Source organism: Pelodiscus sinensis, chromosome 7 (genome assembly GCF_049634645.1).
Source record: "Pelodiscus sinensis isolate JC-2024 chromosome 7, ASM4963464v1, whole genome shotgun sequence".
Taxonomy (NCBI): Eukaryota; Metazoa; Chordata; order Testudines; family Trionychidae; genus Pelodiscus; species Pelodiscus sinensis.
The window spans coordinates 11,800,967-11,822,540 of record NC_134717.1 but is presented as its reverse complement, the minus strand read 5'-3'; the positions used below and the strand labels follow the sequence as shown (position 1 = coordinate 11,822,540).

The following is a 21,574-nucleotide window of genomic DNA, read 5'->3' as shown; positions in this document are numbered from 1 at the left end:
CTGCCACTGATTCATACTTAGCTTGCATGTGGAAGATGGGGAGATCTTCTTTGCAAGTAGATTAGAAACTTATTTAAAAAAATTAAAGCTTAGACTGCAGAAGTTGATGGCATTTGGCCAGAAAGGCTTTCTCCTCCCCATAGATGATTGGGCTTCTTGGGTCTCTCTCATTGGAGTGGTGATCTGCTTCAGTCCAGATGGATAATTGCATGATGGCGGCTGCATTCATGAATTATAGATGAAAGCACCTATAGACTACATTTTTGCTACCCTTGCCCTGTGAGGGTTCAGTTTAGTTCTCCCCATTTCTTGTTCCTTATTGATAAGAATGGAGGAATAGCTCAGTGGTTTGAGCATTGGCCTGCTAAACCCAGCGTTGAGAGTTCAATCCTTGAGGGGGCCATTTAGGGATCTGGGGCAAATCTGTCAGGGATGGTACTTGGTCCTGCTGTGAGGGCAGGTGACTGGACTCAATGACTCTCAAGGTCCCTTCCAGTTGTATGAGATAGTATATCTCCATATTTATTAAGTTCAGAATTGTTTTTATTCCCCCCCCCCTCATAAAAATTTGTCAGTGAAGTTTTCCCTTCCTTTATGGCTGTTTCCCATTTTTGAGGAAGTTCTCTTATGTTTTGTTGTTTGTCACTTTTTATTTTTGTTTTAAATCTCAGAAAATCTTTCACTGAAACTTTCTTTTTATGCCATTCTCATTAGTCTGAGAACATTTTGCTTATTTTTTGTCAGAATGGACTTTGAATCTTTGTTAAAAGTATTGTATCCCTATTTCCCGTTCCCTTTGTAATCTGATTACTTTAAGAATTTGTTCATAAATATATAGTATACTTACGTTTAAGTTGTTATAGTTTTTTGTCTTTATTTCAGGTGGTTCTTCCCACTTTTATTTTAGAGAAACGTTCTTTGCTGGAGATGTATGCTGACTTCATGTCTCACCCGGACCTCTTCATTGCAATCACAAATGGAGCTACCCCAGAGGAGAGGATGATCCGCTTTGTTGAATATTATCTCACTTCATTTCACGAAGGTCGCAAAGGAGCTATTGCGAAGAAACCGTACAATCCAATCATTGGAGAAACATTTCACTGCTCGTGGAGAATAGCTAAGGGCGAAGTAGCATCTGACACCAGTAGTAACTCTTCATCCCACTCACTCTCGGAGCAAGGCGATCTTTCACAAGAGCCTGATGGCCAACTGGAACCAGACTACTATACAGTCAGATTTGTAGCTGAGCAAGTTTCCCATCATCCTCCTGTGTCAGGGTTTTATGCTGAATGTGTAGAGAGGAAGATGTGTGTAAATGCTCATGTCTGGACAAAAAGTAAATTCTTGGGAATGTCAATAGGAGTAACAATGGTTGGTGAAGGTGAGTGAAAATACTGTGTTTTGTACACTGCAGAAATGAAAGGTGATTGATTTTTATATTTATCTGACTGGTGTTTTCTGTGAACTCCAGTGTTGGAATAACAAATGAATTACTCTCAGTAGTTTCATCTACAGGATTTTCCAAAAGAAGTCCCTTGCAGGGTTGTTAATAGGCTATTGTAAGTGTGGTAGCTTTTTTTGAACAAAATAGCCTTGGATCCCCTCCATTTACCTTGAGAGAGAGGGTCTGAGAAACTTTATAAAGTCCTGGTGTTAGATGATGGATGGCACGTTTATTGATTATGGAGTATAGAAGATGCTATGTGCATAGCTGAAACAATCAAAAGATTGCATAAAATCACAAATCTGCACAGGGCTACACTATGGCAGAAAAGCAAGACTATTTATCTAGAAACGCAACATGAGGTTTTGAAGCAAAGGTTTTTGCGCATAGCTTAATTTTTTTTAATTATGGCTCCAAAGCATGAAGTAAATGGGAATATTCAACATAAAATGCTTAACATAAATATTAGTTTTCCCTTTTCTCAAAGTAAACATATTTTATGCTTTAGTATTCAATTCTTTAAATTTATTTTACATTTAATGGGGATTCCTTTTGTAAGAGTGTCGCTCATTATCCCAGGATTCCGTTGTCCCTCAATATAACTCACCAATTTCCTGGTTTTGAATTAGAGATGCCTTCTCAGCTTTTTATGCTTCCTAATTGTGTTGTCCAGTTATTCTGACTCTCAGATGTTTGAATATAACTTGTGATAAAATGATGACAGGCAAGGAATGGGTAAATCATTGCTTTGAGTCTGGGGAAGGCAACTTTGAAACTGAAGTCTCCTTTGAGCACTGCTGTTCTTCAAAAATCTGAAGTCTGGCCTAAGGTGGTGATTTAAAACTTGATGCCTCTCATATCTGCCCGTAAGATGAGAGGAATTGTGCCTAACTCACATAGGGGGTGTGATTCCACAGCTTTATTTAGGTGAAGAGCTGCCTTATTAAGGATCTTGTATCATCTGCTGAGGAGGCAAGGATAGGGCAGAGGGCAGTGTGACCAGGAAAAGACAGGATACAAGAGAAACTGTAAAAATAAAATGTCAGAAGAAGCACAGTGACCTAAGGCTACAGGAGTCCTCAGCTGGCATGTACACAGCACAAAATCACTTTCTTTTCACTTTTTTATTGAGAGAATCAGAGATAAGTAAATCTGATTCCTTCAGGGAGTGTCGAGAAAATGTGAATGTTATTACTTTAAAATTAATTGTAATGACTGTTGCATGTATAGTAGCCAGGAAATGGTTGTGTTCATGTGCAAGTCAGTAACAAAGAAGGAAGTGACATGAAGGAGGACTAATCCTGTAAACACCTTCAGGAAAGTTGGAATGTACAATCTGCTCATGGGGGAGGGAAAGGTGAATTTCAACCTCCAAATGCTCTAGCTTTGGTTATTCATTCTGCATCTCATGCTTGTAGCATGAGAGTGAGGATCTTTTACCATTATAGTAGAAAAACAGTTATGAGTGGACATTTACCTGCTACTATGACTGTAGAACACAAAGCTTTTAGAGTTATGCTTTTGAATGTGTAACATAAGGAATGTGGGTTTTCAAAGCTAACAGCAAATGTATTGGTAGCCAGTGTCTGCATTATTATAAAATCTAACTAATGGCATGATCTGGTTAACAAAAAAAAAAAAAAAAAAAAAAATTCCATCTGGAATCTGTAATAATTGAGGGTGTTGCTGAGACTCTTAGATGTTTTTCATTCAACAACCACTTGCCTTAGTATTATACATTGGAAACATTTTTATGACATACCTATTTTTGCATGCAGGACTCTTAAGTCTTCTGGAACATGGAGAGGAATACACATTTTCTCTACCTTGTGCATATGCTCGATCAATTTTAACTATTCCTTGGGTAGAATTGGGAGGAAAGATCAATGTTAATTGTGCAAAGACTGGGTATTCTGCAAGTATTACTTTCCATACCAAACCGTTCTATGGCGGCAAACTACACCGGTATGTATACTCATTTATATTTCCTATACTCTATCATTATACCCTGTACATTAATACCTAGCCTCCAGTCTTTGTCACCATCTGTTGCATGCTGAGTAGCTTTGTGTTGTCAGTATAAATAACCTGTATTCAGGGATGCCTTTTTTTTTTCCTATTCCTGAAATGATTGAGTGTGTTGCAGAATTATGAGGCAGTATTACATGGCCTGCCCACTAAGGATGTAAACAACTAGTTGACTATCTGATAAGCATAACATTATTGGACAGGTGACTAGTCACTTCCCCGCTCCCCTTGCTGCCTCTGTTAGAGGCAGCAAGGGAGGGAGCGGGCGCTGGTCTCCATGGGGGGCAGAGGAGGTAGAGGCACCGCAGGAAATGGCATGAATGGGGACCCGGCAAGGCTCTTCACCTGAGAGTGAGTGGGGTGTCAAGCTGAGTTTTAACTGGAAGCTTGTCTGATTATCAGGAATATGTAGTATAGAAATATTTACGGGCTTTCCTGGAATACTGAATAAAATGTGAATGAAATGTTGAATACAGAGAAGAGGTGAATACAATGCAGGAGCTAAAATCAGTGTAAATATTAGTAACACTAAGTTATCCAAAGCCCCACTGTGGTCATTACTATTCCATTCCAAAGGTGTGAGTGGACACTGAGTACGTGATGCATGCATGCTGTGCAATGTTAGGGGTTAGATTTGCTCCCAATAGCCTCTGTTCTGTTTCTCACACACCTGTTCAGGCTTTGTGTGATGGAGATAATGGTTGAGTTCCACACACAGACATTTGGGTTCAAGGGAAGAGCTAAGTTAGATGGTTTGGGGGCCCATTAACACTGATCTCTCTTTTACGACATAGTCTAGTCAGATCAAGTGATCTTGAGCACTCACATAAAAAACATGGAGAGGCTCAAATGGTGGAGGAAGGAAAAATATATAGCAAGGAGGCCTGTGTAGGTTGGATCTCCCTGGTCTAGCCCCATTGGGACTTGAGCGCTCCCAAACCAGGGAGTTTCCCAGACCTCCCCTGTTAGCTGCCCCATTGCTGGGTTCTTCTCTGTTGGGCTTCCCGCCCTGCCACTGGCTCTGTTAACACTAGTCCAGCCAGGGCTCACCATGCTGCTGGCTGCGCGCTGCTGCTAGGGGCCACCCAGCCAGGGTTGCCCAGCTGCTGCCATGGGAAGTTCTCCAAATTTCCCCAGCCCAGGCCACCCAGCCGCTGCCTAGCCCTGCTGTCACTGGAGGTTACTTGACTACCGCCTGGTCTCCCTGCTGCTAAGAGTGCCCCAGCTGTCACCTGGCTCAGCCAGAGCTCCCCAGCCTCTCTCGTTCTCCCGGATGGCTCCCATTTCTTGCTTCCCTGGCTCTTTGGTCCAGCAACATTCACGGCCCTGCTGGACCACAAATGTTGCCAGGCCAGAGTCTCCTGGATTTGAGAAGTTCAGCCTGTAGCGAAACAGTTTCTGGCACTTTACTGTGATCTATTTTCTGATACCAGCACATGTATCTCTCAACCATCCCCTGGATATAGTGCGTGCTATTAAAAACCCATGCCTAATATTTCATATCTTTGCCACGTTCAGTTGAATAGACCTGAACAGTAGGGGCTTTTAAATGTAATATGCTGTGATAGTTTATTGTGACTCTGAAATTTGCTCTTGCAGAGAATCAGTTTAAGGAGGCTGTCTTAATAAAACATGTAAAGTGTCTCAAAATTGAGGGCCCATGCTGCCCAGAATAGCGTGCTAGAGAGCACGGAAATTGGCAGGCAGGGACATATGTCAGGAGCAGTTAATACAGATAATCTGAAATTCAGGTAGTTGGGTTTGTAACACATTTTTGTCCCTACATATCAAGATTGACATGGAAGATGAAAATCTAATTATATTGACAGGTTTCATATGTCCTCCAGGGCATTTTGATAATTTACCTTCACCTGTTCTTTTTATTTGTCATATTTTTAAAATTACTTAAATGGCATGTTTCCTTTTATTCATACCATATATATCGTGTCTTCAACTTTGTAATTATTTTATTATGGCTAGGGCCTTACCAAATTCATGGCCCATTTTGGTCAATCTCATGGTCATAAGACTTAAAAAAAAATCATACATTTCATTACTTCAGCTATTTTAGTTTGAAATTTTAGTGTTGTTGTGATTGTGACCCAAAAATAAGCTGTGTGAGGGGATGTCACACATTTATTTCAGGGGAAGTTGTGGTATTGCTGCTGCTGGCAGTAGAGATGTGAAAGATGAGGCGGTTAACTAGTGGAGGGTGGAGCAGAGAGAATTATTTTATTAACATGTAAATAAATATCGAACTTGATATCCAAGAGAGAAATATTAACTGCACTAATATTTTAGTAGTGTGACCCCACATGTGAGTTTCTTTTCAGCTCGCTGTTCTCCTGCGAAAAGGCTTTTAAAAAGCTGAGTTTGTAGGGTGATATCACAGGAATGATAGAAAAACAGTGTTCTCATTATTCTCCCTCCAGTTTCTCCAGGCAAATGCAGAAATGGTTTAAATAATTACCTAAAAATTTAGACCGTATGAGACTTGCTTGCAGTTTTCTTTCAAAATGAAATGTAAATGACAAAGCAGTCAGAACAGGCCTTTGCAGCCCATTCTCAGTTGTGGTCTTTTTTTTTTTTTAATTGTGTTCCAGAGTCACAGGTGAAGTAAAGCACAATGCAACAAACACTGTAGTCTGCAGAGTGCAAGGGGAATGGAATAGCATTCTTGAATTCACCTACAGCAATGGAGAAACCAAATATGTGGACTTAACAAAACTGTCAGTGACAAGAAAACGAGTACGACCATTAGAGAAGCAAGGGCCATTTGAGTCAAGGTAAAAAATAAAAATAAAAATGTACATCTGTTTTATATATTGTTTTATAAATCTTACGGAATTCCTCAACATACAGACCAGGCTGCCTAGGACAGGCCTGCACAACATACAGCCCGAGGGCCGCATGTGGCCCGCAGGGACTCACTGTGCGGCCCATGACAACTACGGGCGGCATGGCTCCGTCCAATCCGCCAGCTGGGCGGAGGAGTAGAGCGCCGCTGGGGAGGGGGAAGTGTGGTGATTCTCGCCGCTGGGCTGCCTGCGTGCTGCTCCGGCGCAAGGAGGCGGGGTGCAAGCCAGAGGGAAGGATGCCGGCAGTCACCAGGATGTTGGCATGATGTTGTGACGTCACAGCCAGCGACCACCGGATTAAAAAAGGCAGAAGCCAGGTAGGGGAGGGGAAGGGGCTTGTGCTGAGGGGAGGGGGGCAGGTCAGGAGAAAGGGGAAGACTCCAAGGGGCAGGGTGAAGGAGAGACAAATACCAGGGGGCCAAGTGGAGGCACGCGGTGTTTGTGGGGTGTGGTGGTGGTTTTTTTTTTTTTGGCTCAACAAAAATTTTTAGCCGTGTGTTTTGGTATTTTTTGGGAGAGCATCCCTACTTGCAGCCCACAGCTGTTTTCTTTGGAGTAATATGGCCCTTGTCGCTTTCTGAGTTGTGCAGGCCTGGCCTAGGAGAAAACTACAGACTCCAATATCTGTGGGTAGGATATAGGACCAGTAGAGCCGAAGTGCTCTTTGATATTCAGAAATGAATAGCACTGCTCAGAATAGCACTTGCTTGCACTATTAAAACTGCATGTTCAGGGCACAGCCAGTTACTGTCTTATGAATATGTATTGTGCCTTCTATGTGAAGACCTCATTCTTAAGCCTTAGACATTCATCTGTGAAGCCCAGCAGTCCTTTAACAGGGCAGCCCTCTGCAGAAACAAAATTTGTGTGGCAGTTTTAAGATGCATACAAAAGTCCACTAGGGATTAGGCTGAAATTTCCTGCATCTTTTCATTTGTGTGCAGTCTGGCGCAGGGGTAGGCAGTTACTGGCACGAGGGCCAGATCTTGACTGCCAGGGTTAGCCACTGGCAGGCTGCCACTGCTATGTTTACCTGCGCCTTCACAAGTACAGGCAATTGCAGCTCCTATTGGCCATGAATTGCTGTTTCTGGCCAATGTGGGCTGTGGGAAGTGACATCCTTGGCAAACGGGAACTGGTATCTATGGAAGTGCAGGTAAATATAGTGGCAGCTGGTGGACCACTGCTGTTTTATTGCCCATCTGTGATCTAGCTTTGTAGTTGAGAGCAGCTTCATGCTAGCCTAGAGATGGAAGACTAAATTACGAGCTCCCCTTTTTCTTATGCCTTTCAATCCTGCTCTATTTTTTTAACATTAATTTATCATGCCTGAGAAGAGATTGGAATATAATTGTGAAATAGTGTCCCCAGTTAAACACTGCTTTGGTAAGAAAAGTGACTGCAATCCAGGAAGCCACTGAAATACGTGAAATTAATCAGAGCTGCTGATTAGGGCTCCGTGTCTGTCATGGTAGTAATCGCTGATTTCATGACTTTTCGCAACCTCCAGGACTTCTACAGCAGCCCTCCAGGAAGCAGGCTCAGGGGTCTGTTGCTAAGGTGGCCCTTGGGACAACTACATTTGCTGTTGCTGGAGTGGCTCTGTAGCCAGCCACTTGGATGACCTCGCAGCCAGCCTCATCAGCTGCTCCTCAGGTGGCCCTGGGGACTGCCTGGCAGCTGATGGGTCTGGTCCTGGGACCACCTGAGTAGCAAGCAGAGTCGCTGCTGCTTCAGCAACCCCAGCAGCAGTCCCTGGAGTAGGAACGTCACCAGAGAACCAATTATAACTGGTAAGCATCACCCTTACCGGGTGATGTTTATCGGTTAACCAGCCAGAGTAGCCGACAGGGGCAGGGGGCTGCTTCAGCCTGTCCAGGTCCACCGTACTGTGCCATGGGCTGGGACATCCTACCCATGGAATCCTGATTAAGTGGTTAACTAGTTAAACATCATGTTTAACCAGTTAACTGATTAAGCTGGATTTTACATCCCTACCTCAGAGCATCCGCTGCTCTGGTGGCCCCCGGCAGCTGTGCCACTGTCTCCCTCCCTCTGCAGCAGCAGATTTAGTCAGAATATTTATAGTAAAGGTTGTGGACAAGTTATGGGCTATGAATTTTTGTTTGTTGCCCGTGATCAGTCAGTTACTTTTTTGAAAATACTCATGAATAAATGATAGCCTTCTGATTGGTAGGCGACTGTGGCAACATGTAACACAGTCTCTGAAGGATGGAGACATTGACAAAGCAACAGAGCATAAGCGAGCCCTTGAGGAACGGCAGAGAAATGAAGAGAGACTTCGTGCAGAAACAGAGTCACCATGGAGCACAAAATACTTTGTTAAAGAAGTAAGTCACTTCTGTGTGTGGGTGCATGTATTGTAAAAGCACACACGAGTATTTATATTAACATACCGGTCATGAGCCTGTAGAAGATTTGCTCGGTAGTGCTGGTGACAGCTTGCCACAGGGTCTTGTATCATATAATACGTTTAATTAAATATCAGTCAGTACATTCCTATACAGAGCTTTTCTTGTAATTCTTCCCTTCCAGACTGGATGCCTCTAAAGCTAAAAGGCTGTTGGTAAAGAACTTCTGTGTACTAAACATAAATGTTAAGAACCTAGATCCTTGCCCATAATATCAAAAGCTGCAGTTTCCATTTTTATTATGTTTATGTAAAAGGCATAAAAATATACAGTGACTCTATTTCTAGAGCAGTAATGTATTTTTCACCCAGTGACCAGCACTAGAAAAATAGTAGTTTTCTATTCTAAGATAACAAGCAGCTTGAATGAGGTATTTATTGCCTCTTGGCTGTTCCAGCAACTTGGTTGTTATGCATCTAATTTGAAAAATCCCCTTAGTGTCATGAGAGGAGCTGCCTCTTCCTTACTTTGCCTTGCTGGTTCTCTTGTAATTTGTAAAGTGGAATATATAGATGAATGCACTTCTCTCATTTTGCCAGCTATTGTAAGAACATATATTCACAATATCAATTCTAGTGCCAGTTGTTATTCAACCTGAGTTTCCTGTCAGGGTAAAGTACTCAGCTTTTTGCTTCAGAGTCCATCTACTGGGAAATCTGGATTACTGCCTTGTATAATAGCCAGATGGTTTAAGAGCAGCCAAGCCCCTAGCATGCAGAACATTGCCTCCTCGCTCATAGCACAGCCTAGTTTTGCAATTATGACCCCACAACTGCAAGTGTTTGTATAGCTTAACTTTCTTTGAAAGTAAACAAGTTTTATAATTCAGCTGAGACACTTGGAAGCTGTGGGTGGTTTAAAAGTAACTGGAGACACTGAATATCTGAACAAAATACAGGTCGAACGTCCCTTGTCCAGCACCCTCGGGACCTGATTGGTTCTGAACAACGGAGTTTGCCCAACAAGGTGAGGTTAATGCTCCCTACCGGGCTGTAGGCTTTGCTCCCAGCTGGGGCTGTGCTTCCTGCTGCTGCCTCCAGCCCCATACCATGCGAGCCCTGATTGGGGCTGCGTCCCCCACCACAGTAGTCCCAGACAAAGACCGGATCTGTTGCCTCCAACTCCAGATGAGTCTGCACCTCCTCACTGCACCAGCCCGAGCTGCACCCAGCTGCAAGCCCTGCTGACTCCAGCCCTGTCTGGGGGTGTGCTCTATGCCGCCAGCCCCAGCCAGGACCACGCTCCTGGCTGCCGACCCTGCTGCCTCCAGTCACAGATGGGGTTACGCTCCCCGCCTTCAGCTGTGACTGGGACTACCCTCCCCTGCTCCAGCCCAGACAGGGGCTGTTTCTCCCACCATGCCAGCCCCAGGTGGTGCTGTGCTCTTGGCCACTGCCCCCATTACCTCCAGCCCTAGCTGGGACTATGCTCCTTGCTGTCAGCCCTGGCCAGGGCTGTTGTCATCAGCCCTACTGGGGATGCACTTCTAAACCTGGCCAGCCAGGGCTCTCTGGTTCAGCAATATCTGTGGTCCTGCTGTACCAAAGAGTCCTGGATTTTAGAGATTCAGCCTGTATAAGGGAAGCTAAAGAGCTGAGTACCTGGTGTGCATACAAAAACATCATTGTAACAAAAAGGAAGAAATGTCAAAGTGAACATTCTCTCTCCCTCATATCTTCATCAGCTTGTTTTCATTAAGATCCTTTTCAGGTTTTAATGCAGCTTTGTTCAATGGCTGGCACATGATCTAGTTTTTATCCTAGTTATCTATAAAAGATGCCTCTCCAAAAGACTAGAATTACTGGTGTGATAGCCTGTAAGCAGATGTTCCTGTCTATGTAGAAACCAGAAGCTGCTCTGCAGATTTATGTTGTGGTGATTCAGATCCATACTGAAGATGATAAAAGGTGGGTATTTAGCTAATCGAATAGTCGATAGAATTTTTATCGACTACCCGATTAGTTAATAAAGGGGAATGCTCGGTCTTGGCTCACGCCGGGTTCAGGATCTACTCCCGCTATGCCTCTGCAGTTTAAATTTAGTCGGAGTTGGGCACACAGGCAGCTGGACTCCTACATTTAAACTGCAGGGGTGCAGCGGGGGTAGGTCCTGGACCTGGCATGAGCCAAGCTGCTTGCCTGCCTGGAGCAGCCCCTATCCACCTGCCAAGGCAGAGGCTGCTTTGTGTGGCAGCCTCTCCCCTCCTTCCCACCGCGCTGCTGCCTCTGATAGAGGCAGCCGTTGGAGGGCGGGGGGGAAGGTTGCACTGTGGAGATGGTGCTGGGGGGGAACCAGCTTTTAAACCGACTCCTACCAGCTCCTGCTTCTGGCACTCCTTCCCCCCCCCCCCCGCCCTTTGCTGGAGTGGGTGGGAGGGGAATGCAAGTAGTCAGCTACTCGTTTACATCCCTAATCTATACTGTGACAGAAATTTGTGTGATCACAAATGCAACAGTATGGTAAAATATGAAAGCATTTTGGGTTTTTTTTGTTTTTTGCTTATCTCAGTATAGCAAAAGGTTTAAAATACTTGTGGTTCAGAACCACAAACTGTAGGGTATTCTAAAGTCAAATCAAAGGGACCACTGCAGAATATTCTTTCTCCCAGGGTATCTATATACAGTTGACTTGGGCTAATGGGCTCAGGCTCAGGGACTCTTTAAATTGGGATGTAGACATTTGGGCTCAGGCTTCAGTCCAGTCTGTAGAACTCTTCAAGATGGAGAGTCCATGAACCTGAACATCTACATCACAGTTGAACAGCCCCTAAGCTCGAGCCCTGCAAGTCCAAGCCACATAACATGGGGTGTGTAATTGCTCTGTAGTCATACACTTAGTAACAATCATAGAATCATAGAGCTGGAAGAAACCTCAGAAGGTCATCAGCCCCCTGCTCTAGGCAGGAGCAATCCCAACTAAATCAACCCGGCCAGGGCTTTGTCAAGCCGAGACTTAAACACCTCTATGAATGGAGACTCTACTACTTCCCTAGGTAACCCCTTCCAGTGCTTCACCACCCTCCTAGTGTAATGGTTTTGCCTAATATCCATCCTGGACCTCTCCCACCACAACTTGAGACCATTGCTCCTTGTTCTGCCATCTGTCACTACTGAGAACAGCCTCTCTCCATCCTCTTTGGAACCTCCCTTCAGGTAGTTGAAGGCTGCTATCAAATCCCCCCTCACTCTTCGCTTCTGCAGACTAAACAGACCCAACTCCCTCAGCCTCTCCTCACAAGTCACATGCTCCAGCCCCCTAATCATTTTGGTTGCCCTCCGCTGGACCCTCTCCAGTACGTCCACATCCTTTTTGTAGTGGGGGGCCCAGAACTGGACACACTACTCCAGATATGGCCTCACCAAAGCGGAATAAAGGGGAATAATGACATCTCTGGATCTGCTGGCAATGCCCCTCTTAATGCAACCTAATATGCCATTAGCCTTCTTGGCTACAAGGACACACTGTTGACTCATATCCAGCTTCTCATCCACTGTAACCCCCAGGTCCTTTTCTGCAAAACTACTACTTAACTGGTTGGTCCCCAGCTTGTAACAATGCTTGGGATTCTTCCATCCCAAGTGCAGGACTCTGCATTTGTCCTTGTTGAACCTCATCAGATTTCTTGTGGCCCAATCCTCCAAGTCACTCTGGACCCTATCTCTGCCCTTAAGCGTATCTACCTCTCCCCCTAGCTTAGTGTCATCCGCAAACTTGCTGAGGGTGCAATCCATCCCCTCATCCAGGTCATTAATAAAGTGCACTACAGAACTTCTAGAGCATGATAGTAGGGCTCATAGTGTGAGACAGACTAGTGTGCTATAGATTTGCACTCTAGCTGTTCACACTCAGACTTAGTGCATGCTAAGCTCTTAGGTGTTCTTATCCTTAGAGATGGCCTCTCCACAGCAAAGTTAAGACACAATGGCAGAAGACTATGGGGCAGGCTTGCACTGTTGATATCTATAATATATATGAGCTGTGTATTTCTAGTTTCTAGTGCTGTCAGTCTGACATTTGGCTTTGCAAAATGCTGTTCTATATGAATTTTTATAATTAATCTGTGTAACACGTTTCCCATTTGAATTGCAGGGAGATGGCTGGGTCTATTATAACCCCCTCTGGAAAACTGTCCCCACCATACAGAATCAGCAACTGGACACTAACTAGATAAGATTCTTCAGGATGGGTTCCTCTGTTTCTCTAATCTTTGTCACTCTCAAAACACAGTCTATAACGCTGTGCGACCTTTTTTTAGAATTGCACAAATTCAAATGCGCATAAAGGAATAAAATGCTAGGGCACTTTAAAGTTACACATAATCAAAGGTGTCGAGACCACGTTGCCAGGTATGTTCACCAACTTGTTTTTGTATGATCCAAAAGATTTTATCTGAATTATGTAATGTGTTCTTTTAAGCAGGTCCAATGCAAAAGCTGCCTAAGAGATAAACCATTTGATTTTCTGAACAGCAGAGGTCAGATGAAATGTTGCCTCAGAGGCTTTAACTTTGGAGTGACTTGTGAACCTTTTTTTGAGAATCTGTGCACTGAGCTCTGTTTAATAACTGTGAAATACTCAGTACCCATGTCAACAAAAAAAGTGTTTGCTGCTTGTATACCCAGTGATTAACCTCCAGATGGAAAACTAGAGGAGAATTCAGAAGTTGCACCTGGAATCAGTGTTAAGAATCATCTGGATTGTGACAAGATTTTTTTTTCCCTTCTAAAAGCACGTGAGCATGCATTGGAGGAATATAGGAGCTATGTAGAGACTAGCTTTTTCTTTTTTTAAGGATTTATAAAAATTGATTGGAATTGTAACCATGGAGACATTTTTTTCTCTGAAACATTTTAGTATACTTGAAAGAATTGACTTGAATTGGAAGAATAATTGAGAACACTTTTCAGCTCCTAATTTTATTAAATCTCACTTTTGGAGTGATTGTTTAAGATTCTCACAGTGAAAATGTAGTTCAACCTTTTCCTCAAGGACTAAGGCTTTCAAACTGAACAGCAAACTTAAAACTTTTGTATTAATTTCTTCATCTCAGCGCATGTGGTCATCTTGGAGGTGAAGTGCCAGTGTTACATGCTGTCCATTGGATTGGTTTGATTTTTCTCCCTTTGTATATATGTCCAGAACAAAAAAACAAAGCAGTTAAATGTGACCACTGAACACATGGACTGTGGTTTGGTTTTTCATAGTACGTGAAAAGGCTTATTTTGCTTGAGACTGGATATATATTAAAACACAATCAGATATCAGGAAACCGTATTCAGGTACAAACATCCCTCATTTTTTATAGTATAAGTATTTTATTGAAGTCTAAGAATTGCTGGCAATTAAGAATAGTACTGATTATGTCTTTCATTATTGTTACTACAAGCTACCATAATTTTCCAAGAGTGGTGCCTTACTCTGTTTTTCCTTCTGATGTAGTCTTCCAATCAGTGTATATAACATTATCTGCCACTCACCAGCCACTGTAAATGGCTTGGCCTCTTCCATCATCATACGAACTCATAACTGTGTGATTTGGTAAGATGTTTCCCACAGAAGGCATAAGAATGTAAGAAGGCATCAAAGAAAAATTAAATAACCATATTAACATCCAGCAAAAACCTGTAAATTGTTCAGCGCAAAGAAAAAAAAAAGTTTGGGTTAATGCACAACTATTTGATTTCCTTGTACATTTTGCTGTGAAATGCACTGAGGTCTGAATATAAATCATAGTCCATGTGCGAGGAAAAATGTGGGGGAAAATAAAACTACAAAATGATTAGTTTGTTTTGTTTGTTTTCCCAGAGTCCAAGTGATTAGGATGAATATTGTATTTACATCTGTCTTTCACGACTGTCTAGCCATATTTCCACAGCCATAGAATCTAACCACTAGTACTTATATTAAACTTCCTTCTGCAAATGGGTGTGTGGTTTAGGCCCTGAGTTAATTGTACAGAATACCCTTTATTTTTCCCTACAGATTTGGAAATTATTTAGAACAGAAGTAAAATTAAAATTGAAACTATTGGCTTAGTACCTTGTAGCACCCCTGTTTTTGAAAAAATAAATATTAATTTATTTTAAAGGCAATTTTTTAATAATTTTGACTAATGGTTGTGATACAGATGAACACTTTGTACTAGCCAAGTTAAGGAAACAAATATGTTGCCATTACTGCTTGTTTTTTACTGTTCACTCAGTGTTTTTGATAGACAGGTTATGCTCATTGTCAGTATACATCACTGCTCCATCTATGAATGCATCTTAAAGGAGCCTGTTAATAACAGGCTTAATGACTGGTTAATAGTATTCAAGGGATTTTTTTTTAAATCCACAGATGTAAAGAAATCAGAGTGAATGCTGAAACTTTATCCTTTACCCAACTGCATTGTGTCCCAGCTATTGTGGGGGTCTGTCCAAATGTTTATGCACGTGCTAATAGTACAACATGCTAAATCTGCCAGTGTTCAGTTAGGGTAATCTAAAGTCCTTGGGATGATGGTGGCAGGATCTATGAAAAATTCCTTGTCCCCCCCCCCCCTCCCAAAAATCCTTGGCAACCTACTCCCTTCTTTAGCTTCAGCCCCCAGTAGAGAAGTAAGCAGCAAGGCACAATGGTATCAAGGCGCCTGCTGTGGTGGAGGGGAATCTGAGTTCTCTGCTGACTTTGTGTGGCTCTGAAATTTCCCTGCTCCTGTACCCGATACTGCCTTCCTCACCATTTGGGGTTGTTCTACCAGAAGGCACTGGGCACCTGAGCTAGCGTAACAGGAGACCAGGGTCCTCCTTCAGAAGTGTCCCCTGTTCATAAGCACATGAAGATAAAGCAAGTTAGTTCCCTACTGCAGCCACTTCTGTATCCCTGTTTATAAAGGGGGTGAGTTCAGGTGACATTTCAGTCTAAAACGTGATTGACTCAGAGAAAGCCCTCGGTGCTGGGCATATCTACATTACTCAAATGCCTGACTTGAGGCCTCTGAACTTGAAAACTGTTTTTACTCCTTTTGTTCATGTATGTTTTCTTGAAAACAATGTGGCATGTAAATAACAAAGTTCCTGTTTTCAGGCAAAATCACCCACATGCCCGGGGCCCACAGCTTGCAGATACTCCCTTTGCAAAGGAATTGGACTTCAACTCTAGGATTTGAGACACAAGCGTGACTCTCAGCTAACTGTCTTGCTTCCTCACCACCATCTTGGTAGGCACCGCTCCCCTTGTGTGAGAGGGGGTTCAGGATGCCTTTGGAAGCATCTTAATTTTAGACTTGTTCTGGGAGTTGCACCGTTTGAAATTGACTCTATGCGGAACAAACTTGGTGCTGTAGAACCTAATGCAGAAATCACATTAGTCTCCTGTTGCAACCCTTAGATGTGGGAGTCACAGGTTTACCTTCTCTTTCCTGTGTATATGCTGTATACTGCTCTCTCTCTCTCTCTCTCTGTACGGCCTGTGGTAAGAGAGGAAGTGGGTTATGTCAGAGTGGTGATTAGTGGCTGAAAGAAGTGAAGTATGGGGCTAGCAGGATGAAAGGGAGGAAGCTCTTGATAAATGGAAGAAGCAAAGCTGTTTCAAATGTAGACACACACTTGAAAAAAGGTCCCAAGTCCCAGGTGGGGGAGGAGAGCAGTCAAGGGAGAGGATTGAAGCACTGCATGTGGCTGGGGCTATGAGATGGAGGTTTAAAATAGGTGCCCAGCAGCATACAAACCTTTTCAATAAACATATTCCCCTAGAATTGATGCTTCAGTAACACCCACTTGTATAATCACATAATCTCTCTCCTTTTCCCCCTGTAACAATCTGAGAGAGAGATGGAAACAGAACTGGGAAGATCTAGGAAAAAAACAGCTTTAAATTGGGTGTCACTCCTGTGAAGTGGTGCAAATCCAGAGGCTTTACACAGAATCTCTCCCTATAACACAGAGCCTGTGGATTACAGACCCCTCACGGCCATTTTGCTGCTCTCTCCCATCCTTCCCCTTACCTGTGCAGTAGATCCATGCAGTTGCAGACTTACAGGTAATATGTTCCTGTGAACACTACCCCATACACTGCCTTTGTGAAGATGATTTTATCATGCAGGAACTTGCAGATTTCCTTACACAGTGGAGCCACACTCTTCTTGTTGCCTTTCAGTCCTAGCTGGGCTAAGGGGTGGGTGCTGTTTAGAGTGGAACCATATTCTCTGAGTAGGTCTTTTTTTTGCCAAAGACCTTTGTACTCTTAACACACAGCAGGAAAAGTCAAGCATTCCTAGGAATTATACATTGGGAAAAGATGTGTGTTGGTGTTAAAAAGCAAATCAGGCTTTTGCTAACCTAATTTCAGGTCTCCTTGCAATACGCAAAGGGCTGGCTGATGTGTGAATGGTGTCATGAAAGGTGATGCTCTCGTCTAACATCTGAGATCAATAGACTAGAAAATTAAGGGTAAACCTCATTGGTTTAAACGTGAAAAGAACAAAACGTGTAAAGGAATAGAGGTGGAATCGAGGTGCTTATTAATAAAGGTTAAACATTAATCTACTCTATATTTGAAAGTGTCTGTTTGTCCAAGGACGACTCCTAAGTGGTAAGAGCTAGGACCACCAAATTCAGTATACAGCTTCCTCTTATCATAATTTAAAGCATCATAAAGGTTTGGTTGTATGAGGAAAATGGGATGTGCCTGGAATGGGATTTCTTCTAAAAAAAAAAAAAAAAAAAAAAAAAAAGAATCACTAGGCAGGTGGAAGGAGCTGGCTGGGGGTGCCCTCCCAATTCAGGGTTGCCTCAGTTCCTGGCCCTCAGGTACCCATTGATGGGGTGAGGGGGTGGCCTAAAGTTTCCCCACCACCATCCTGATCCATCTGGGGATACTGCTGGTTGTTCCCCTTCGTCAAGGAGCGAGAGTAAAGCACAGTTTGTTGCATGAATATTGGGGGGGGGGGATTATCCCGTCACACTCTCTCTCTCACACACACACACACACACACACACACACACACACACACACACACACACAACACACCCCTGCCCAGAGTCCCTCACCCCCCAATCCTGACTCCTGCATTTTCCCCTTTCATTCCCCCCCCCCCGAGCCCTTCCTTAAGGACCTAAGAAACACCAGGTAAATGTGCTAGTTTTAAAATAATAAAGAAAATGTGTTAACGTCGTACATCTAAGTACAAAATATATCCATTTCTATACAGTGTTGCACTTGAGCCAAAGTATTGATCCCAGAGCTCTTTGCATTGTACCTAATGGGGTGAAAGGTCTGATAAATAAATTATAGACTCTTAGTTCTCGTTCAGAAAATGATCTGAGGTCTTTTTAGAGCCACATGTTTCTTTTATCTCCTAGTTTCTTTTTGGTACAAGGCTTTTGTTTCTTCCCATCACTGGATATTTCTATTCCCGTCACTAGTTTGATGTTCTCCGCTTGGGTGGGCTGTTTTCCTTCCTTCATTGTCTGTATTGTTGTTGAGGATGTCATCACAGTCCGTTTGTGCCATCAGATTGAATCGCTCTGCCACGCAGTGGGCTGTAAGGCGAGCCTCGGGATCATGGTCCCAGCACTCCGTGATGGTGTCACACAGAAAGTGCATTCCCTGAAATAAAATAATTGGAGATTAGGTTTGGAGAATCAGGAGAAACAGAGGTGGAAAATCAGCACTTTGAAGTCCTAGGATTACTGTAGTTTCGGTGATCAATTGCCTCAATTACTGCAGTTATTTCTCCACTGTAAGTACATGGGAAACAGCAGTATCACGGATACTGTTGTGTAATTAATTACTGGTGATAAATGCTACCATTCTCATTAATGAGGAACACCCAAAGCCCCCAGCTGAGATGGGATCTCTCTCTCTGCTGGGCATTATCTAGACTCATAGCAAAACTGTATTATCAAATTCATAGCCATGAAAAATACATCACAGACCATGAAATCTGGTCTCTTGCGTGTTTTACCCTATACTATACAGATTTCCCTAGGGAGACTAGTGTTTCTCAAGATGGGGATCCTGTCCCAAAAGGTTGAGGGAGGGGGATTACAAGATTATTTTAGGCCAGGTTCATGCTATTGCTACCCTTACTTCTGCCCTGCCTTAAGAGTTGGGCAGCTGGAGAACAGCAGCTGTTGGCCAGATGCCCAGCTCTGAAGGCAACACCCAGTGAGCAGCAGCTCAGACGTAAGGGAGGCAATACTATGCCATGCCATGCCATCCTTACTTCAGAGCTGAGCAGTCAGTGGCAGCTGCTGACTAAGAGTCCAGCTCTGCAGGCAGCAGTGTAGAAGTTAAGGGTGGAAATAGTATATGCAATCCTTACTTCTGCATGGCTGCTGGTGCCTTTAGAGTTGGGCTCCCAGCCAGCAGCCACCACTTTCCAGCTGCCCAGCTCTGAAGCCAAGCACAGAAGTAAGAGTGGCAATAGCATAACCCAACTCCTACAATAATTGTGTGACCACCCCACAACTCCTTGCCTCAGGACTGCTGCAATTACAACATGGTGAAATTTCAGATTTAAATACTGTAGCTGAAATGGTGAAATTGACTACGGGGTTGAACCTCTGAAATCTGGCACTCTCTGGTCCAACAACATCCATGGTCTGGGAGGACCACAGATATTATTGGACCAGAAAGCTTGGCTGGGAGCAAGGGCGGCCAGGGTCAGGATAGAAGCCCAGGCCCATGTTTGGGAGGGTGCCCAGGGTGCCAGACGGGGAGATCAAACCTGTATTTAATCTTTTGGTTACAATTTCTAAAAGGCTGCACAGCCAGTTAATTATCCTATAATAAATGTCTGTGATTGTTTTAACAGCTTTAGGTTAAAATGGGAATTTCCAGCTGTCTAAGGGAGTCAGGCACCAGACCTGGGTGTCTAACTCACATAGGTGCCTGTGAATATCTCCGCCTAAAATGTTGTTTGTGGTTTCTCATTTCACTAGGAGGTATCCCTATGAAGGAAGTGCACAAATCGATCTAGCATTTTGAGCAATGCATTAACTTAGAGCAGTGGTCACCAACCGGTAGATCTTGGAGCCTCTGACAGGTGGGTCTGGCCAGGAAGCTATCAAGCACTGGCTCTTCAGTTGCTCCTCCACCCACTGTCATGCTGCTCCCGGCCTCTGCCTTGGAGCTGCCTCGCTTGGAGCCCCCTGCTTACTGTGCAGGTTGTGGGAGGGGAAAAGGGGGACACTGATGTCAGGGTGTCCCTCTGCCTCCCCCACTCCTGTACCCTATCTCCACACAGAGAGAAAGGGATGGAGGGAGCTTGGCAATGCAAATCACTGTCACTCTCACACACTGTGCGTGTCTGTCATTCTCACACAAACACACACTGTCCTTCACTCATCTCCTGACCCAACACACACGTGTATTGGCTGGAGTCATTATCTCTGTGATAATTGCTGCTCCTGGAAATGGCTGACATGTCCCTGCAGCCCTTGAGAGAGACAGAGCAGGGGGTCTCCACATGCCGTCCTTTCCTGCAGACACCACTCCTGCAGCTCTCATTGATCAATAATAGGGAACCGGGACAGTAGGAGCTGTGGGCACAGAGCCTGTAGATGAGGGGCAGCACATGGCACCATGAAGCCATCTCTGTACATGCCAGCTGCTTTCAGGAGTGGTGGCCTTAACCGCACAGCCCCATCACCCAGAAGCCGTCTCAGTTAAATGGTGCCCAGCCAGAGCCTGTTTCCTGAATTCTTGTCACAGCCCTGAACCTTCTCCTGCACCCAACCTCCGGCCCAGACCTTGTACCCTGAAACTCTTCCTGGACTCCAATCCCCTACCCTGGGCTAAGCCCAGAACCCCTCCCACTCTCCAAACCCCTTCACTCAAGAGCAGAGCCTGCACCCCTACCCCAGCCTGGTGAAAGTGAGTGAGGAAGGGGGATGGAGAGAGCAGGGTGAGGCTTCTGAGAAGGGTGGAGCAGGAGCAGGGCCTCAAAGGGGCGGGAAGGTACTGGGACAAGGGTATTTGGGCTTGAGGTGGTAGATCTTACATTGCACTTAAATTGAAAAAGTGATCTTATGGTTTAAAAGGTTGGCAACCACTGACTTAGAGCCTGTTCCAACTTTTGCTTTGTGAGAGAGCTGTAACTCCATTGAGATGAGTGTCTTGTGTCAGTCTCTCAGCATCAAACCTTAAGAGAGTAAGAACCTTTGAGCTAGTGGGGCGGGAAATAGTTATAGAATGTATAAAACACATATTCTGTTTTCCTCCCAGCAGATGGCTGTCACACGTTGTGTTTTAGGAGAACTGATTCTAACGAGCGAGGGGAAGATAAATATCCTGATCAGAAACAACTCTTTTTCAGCTTAATAAAAATAATCTAGGTAGAGCCAGGCCTTTGCAATCTGGCTTGTCATAGACCCAAGGGGGTGCATATTTTATCAGCAGTTACAAATGTTATTTAAAAGCTGGCAGGGTGCAGATCTGAACCCCATGTTTAAAAATTTAAAGAATATTGCAGTTGAGATTTGAGGGCTCACAATTTCCTTCAAATGTGAGGTCTAATAGCTGAGTGAACATTGCCAAAAATGTGTCCACAAACTTTCTTCCAGCTAGAAACCACACATTCATTTTGACACTGTTTACAGCTTGGTTCTTGGTTCAAAAATAGTGTTTTGTTACAGAGAGCCTGGAGTAGGGTGACCATATTTCTCTATGATGAATACGGGACACACGGGGGGAGGACTTGCCAGTGCTCAGGGCTTCAGCCCCATGGGGTGGGGATAGCCACCAGCATTCAGGGCTTCAGCCCTGCAGGGGCAGGGGAGGTGCACTGGCACTCAGGGCTTCAGCCCCATGGGAGTGAGGGAGAT

At 44.1% G+C, this 21,574-nt stretch overlaps 2 protein-coding genes across 6 annotated transcripts in view; one reads left to right on the top strand and one right to left on the bottom strand.

The window, feature by feature from the left end:
- Positions 1 to 14,541, top strand: part of OSBPL11 (oxysterol binding protein like 11) — an 89,248-nt gene extending 74,707 nt beyond the window's left edge. For all 4 annotated transcript variants that reach the window (XM_075933184.1, XM_075933183.1, XM_075933182.1 and 1 more), the window contains 5 exons: positions 883 to 1,381; positions 3,223 to 3,409; positions 6,076 to 6,258; positions 8,528 to 8,681; positions 12,852 to 14,541. In XM_075933184.1, coding sequence (XP_075789299.1) covers positions 883 to 1,381; positions 3,223 to 3,409; positions 6,076 to 6,258; positions 8,528 to 8,681; positions 12,852 to 12,929 — 1,101 coding nt within the window. In that variant the 3' untranslated portion in view covers positions 12,930 to 14,541. The remainder of the gene's footprint in view (positions 1 to 882; positions 1,382 to 3,222; positions 3,410 to 6,075; positions 6,259 to 8,527; positions 8,682 to 12,851) is intronic.
- Positions 14,542 to 17,443: 2,902 nt separating this feature from the next.
- Positions 17,444 to 21,574, bottom strand: part of LOC102457599 (TGF-beta receptor type-2-like) — a 57,867-nt gene continuing 53,736 nt past the window's right edge. For both annotated transcript variants that reach the window (XM_075933186.1, XM_006137658.4), the window contains exon 7: positions 17,444 to 18,353. In XM_075933186.1, coding sequence (XP_075789301.1) covers positions 18,141 to 18,353 — 213 coding nt within the window. In that variant the 3' untranslated portion in view covers positions 17,444 to 18,140. The remainder of the gene's footprint in view (positions 18,354 to 21,574) is intronic.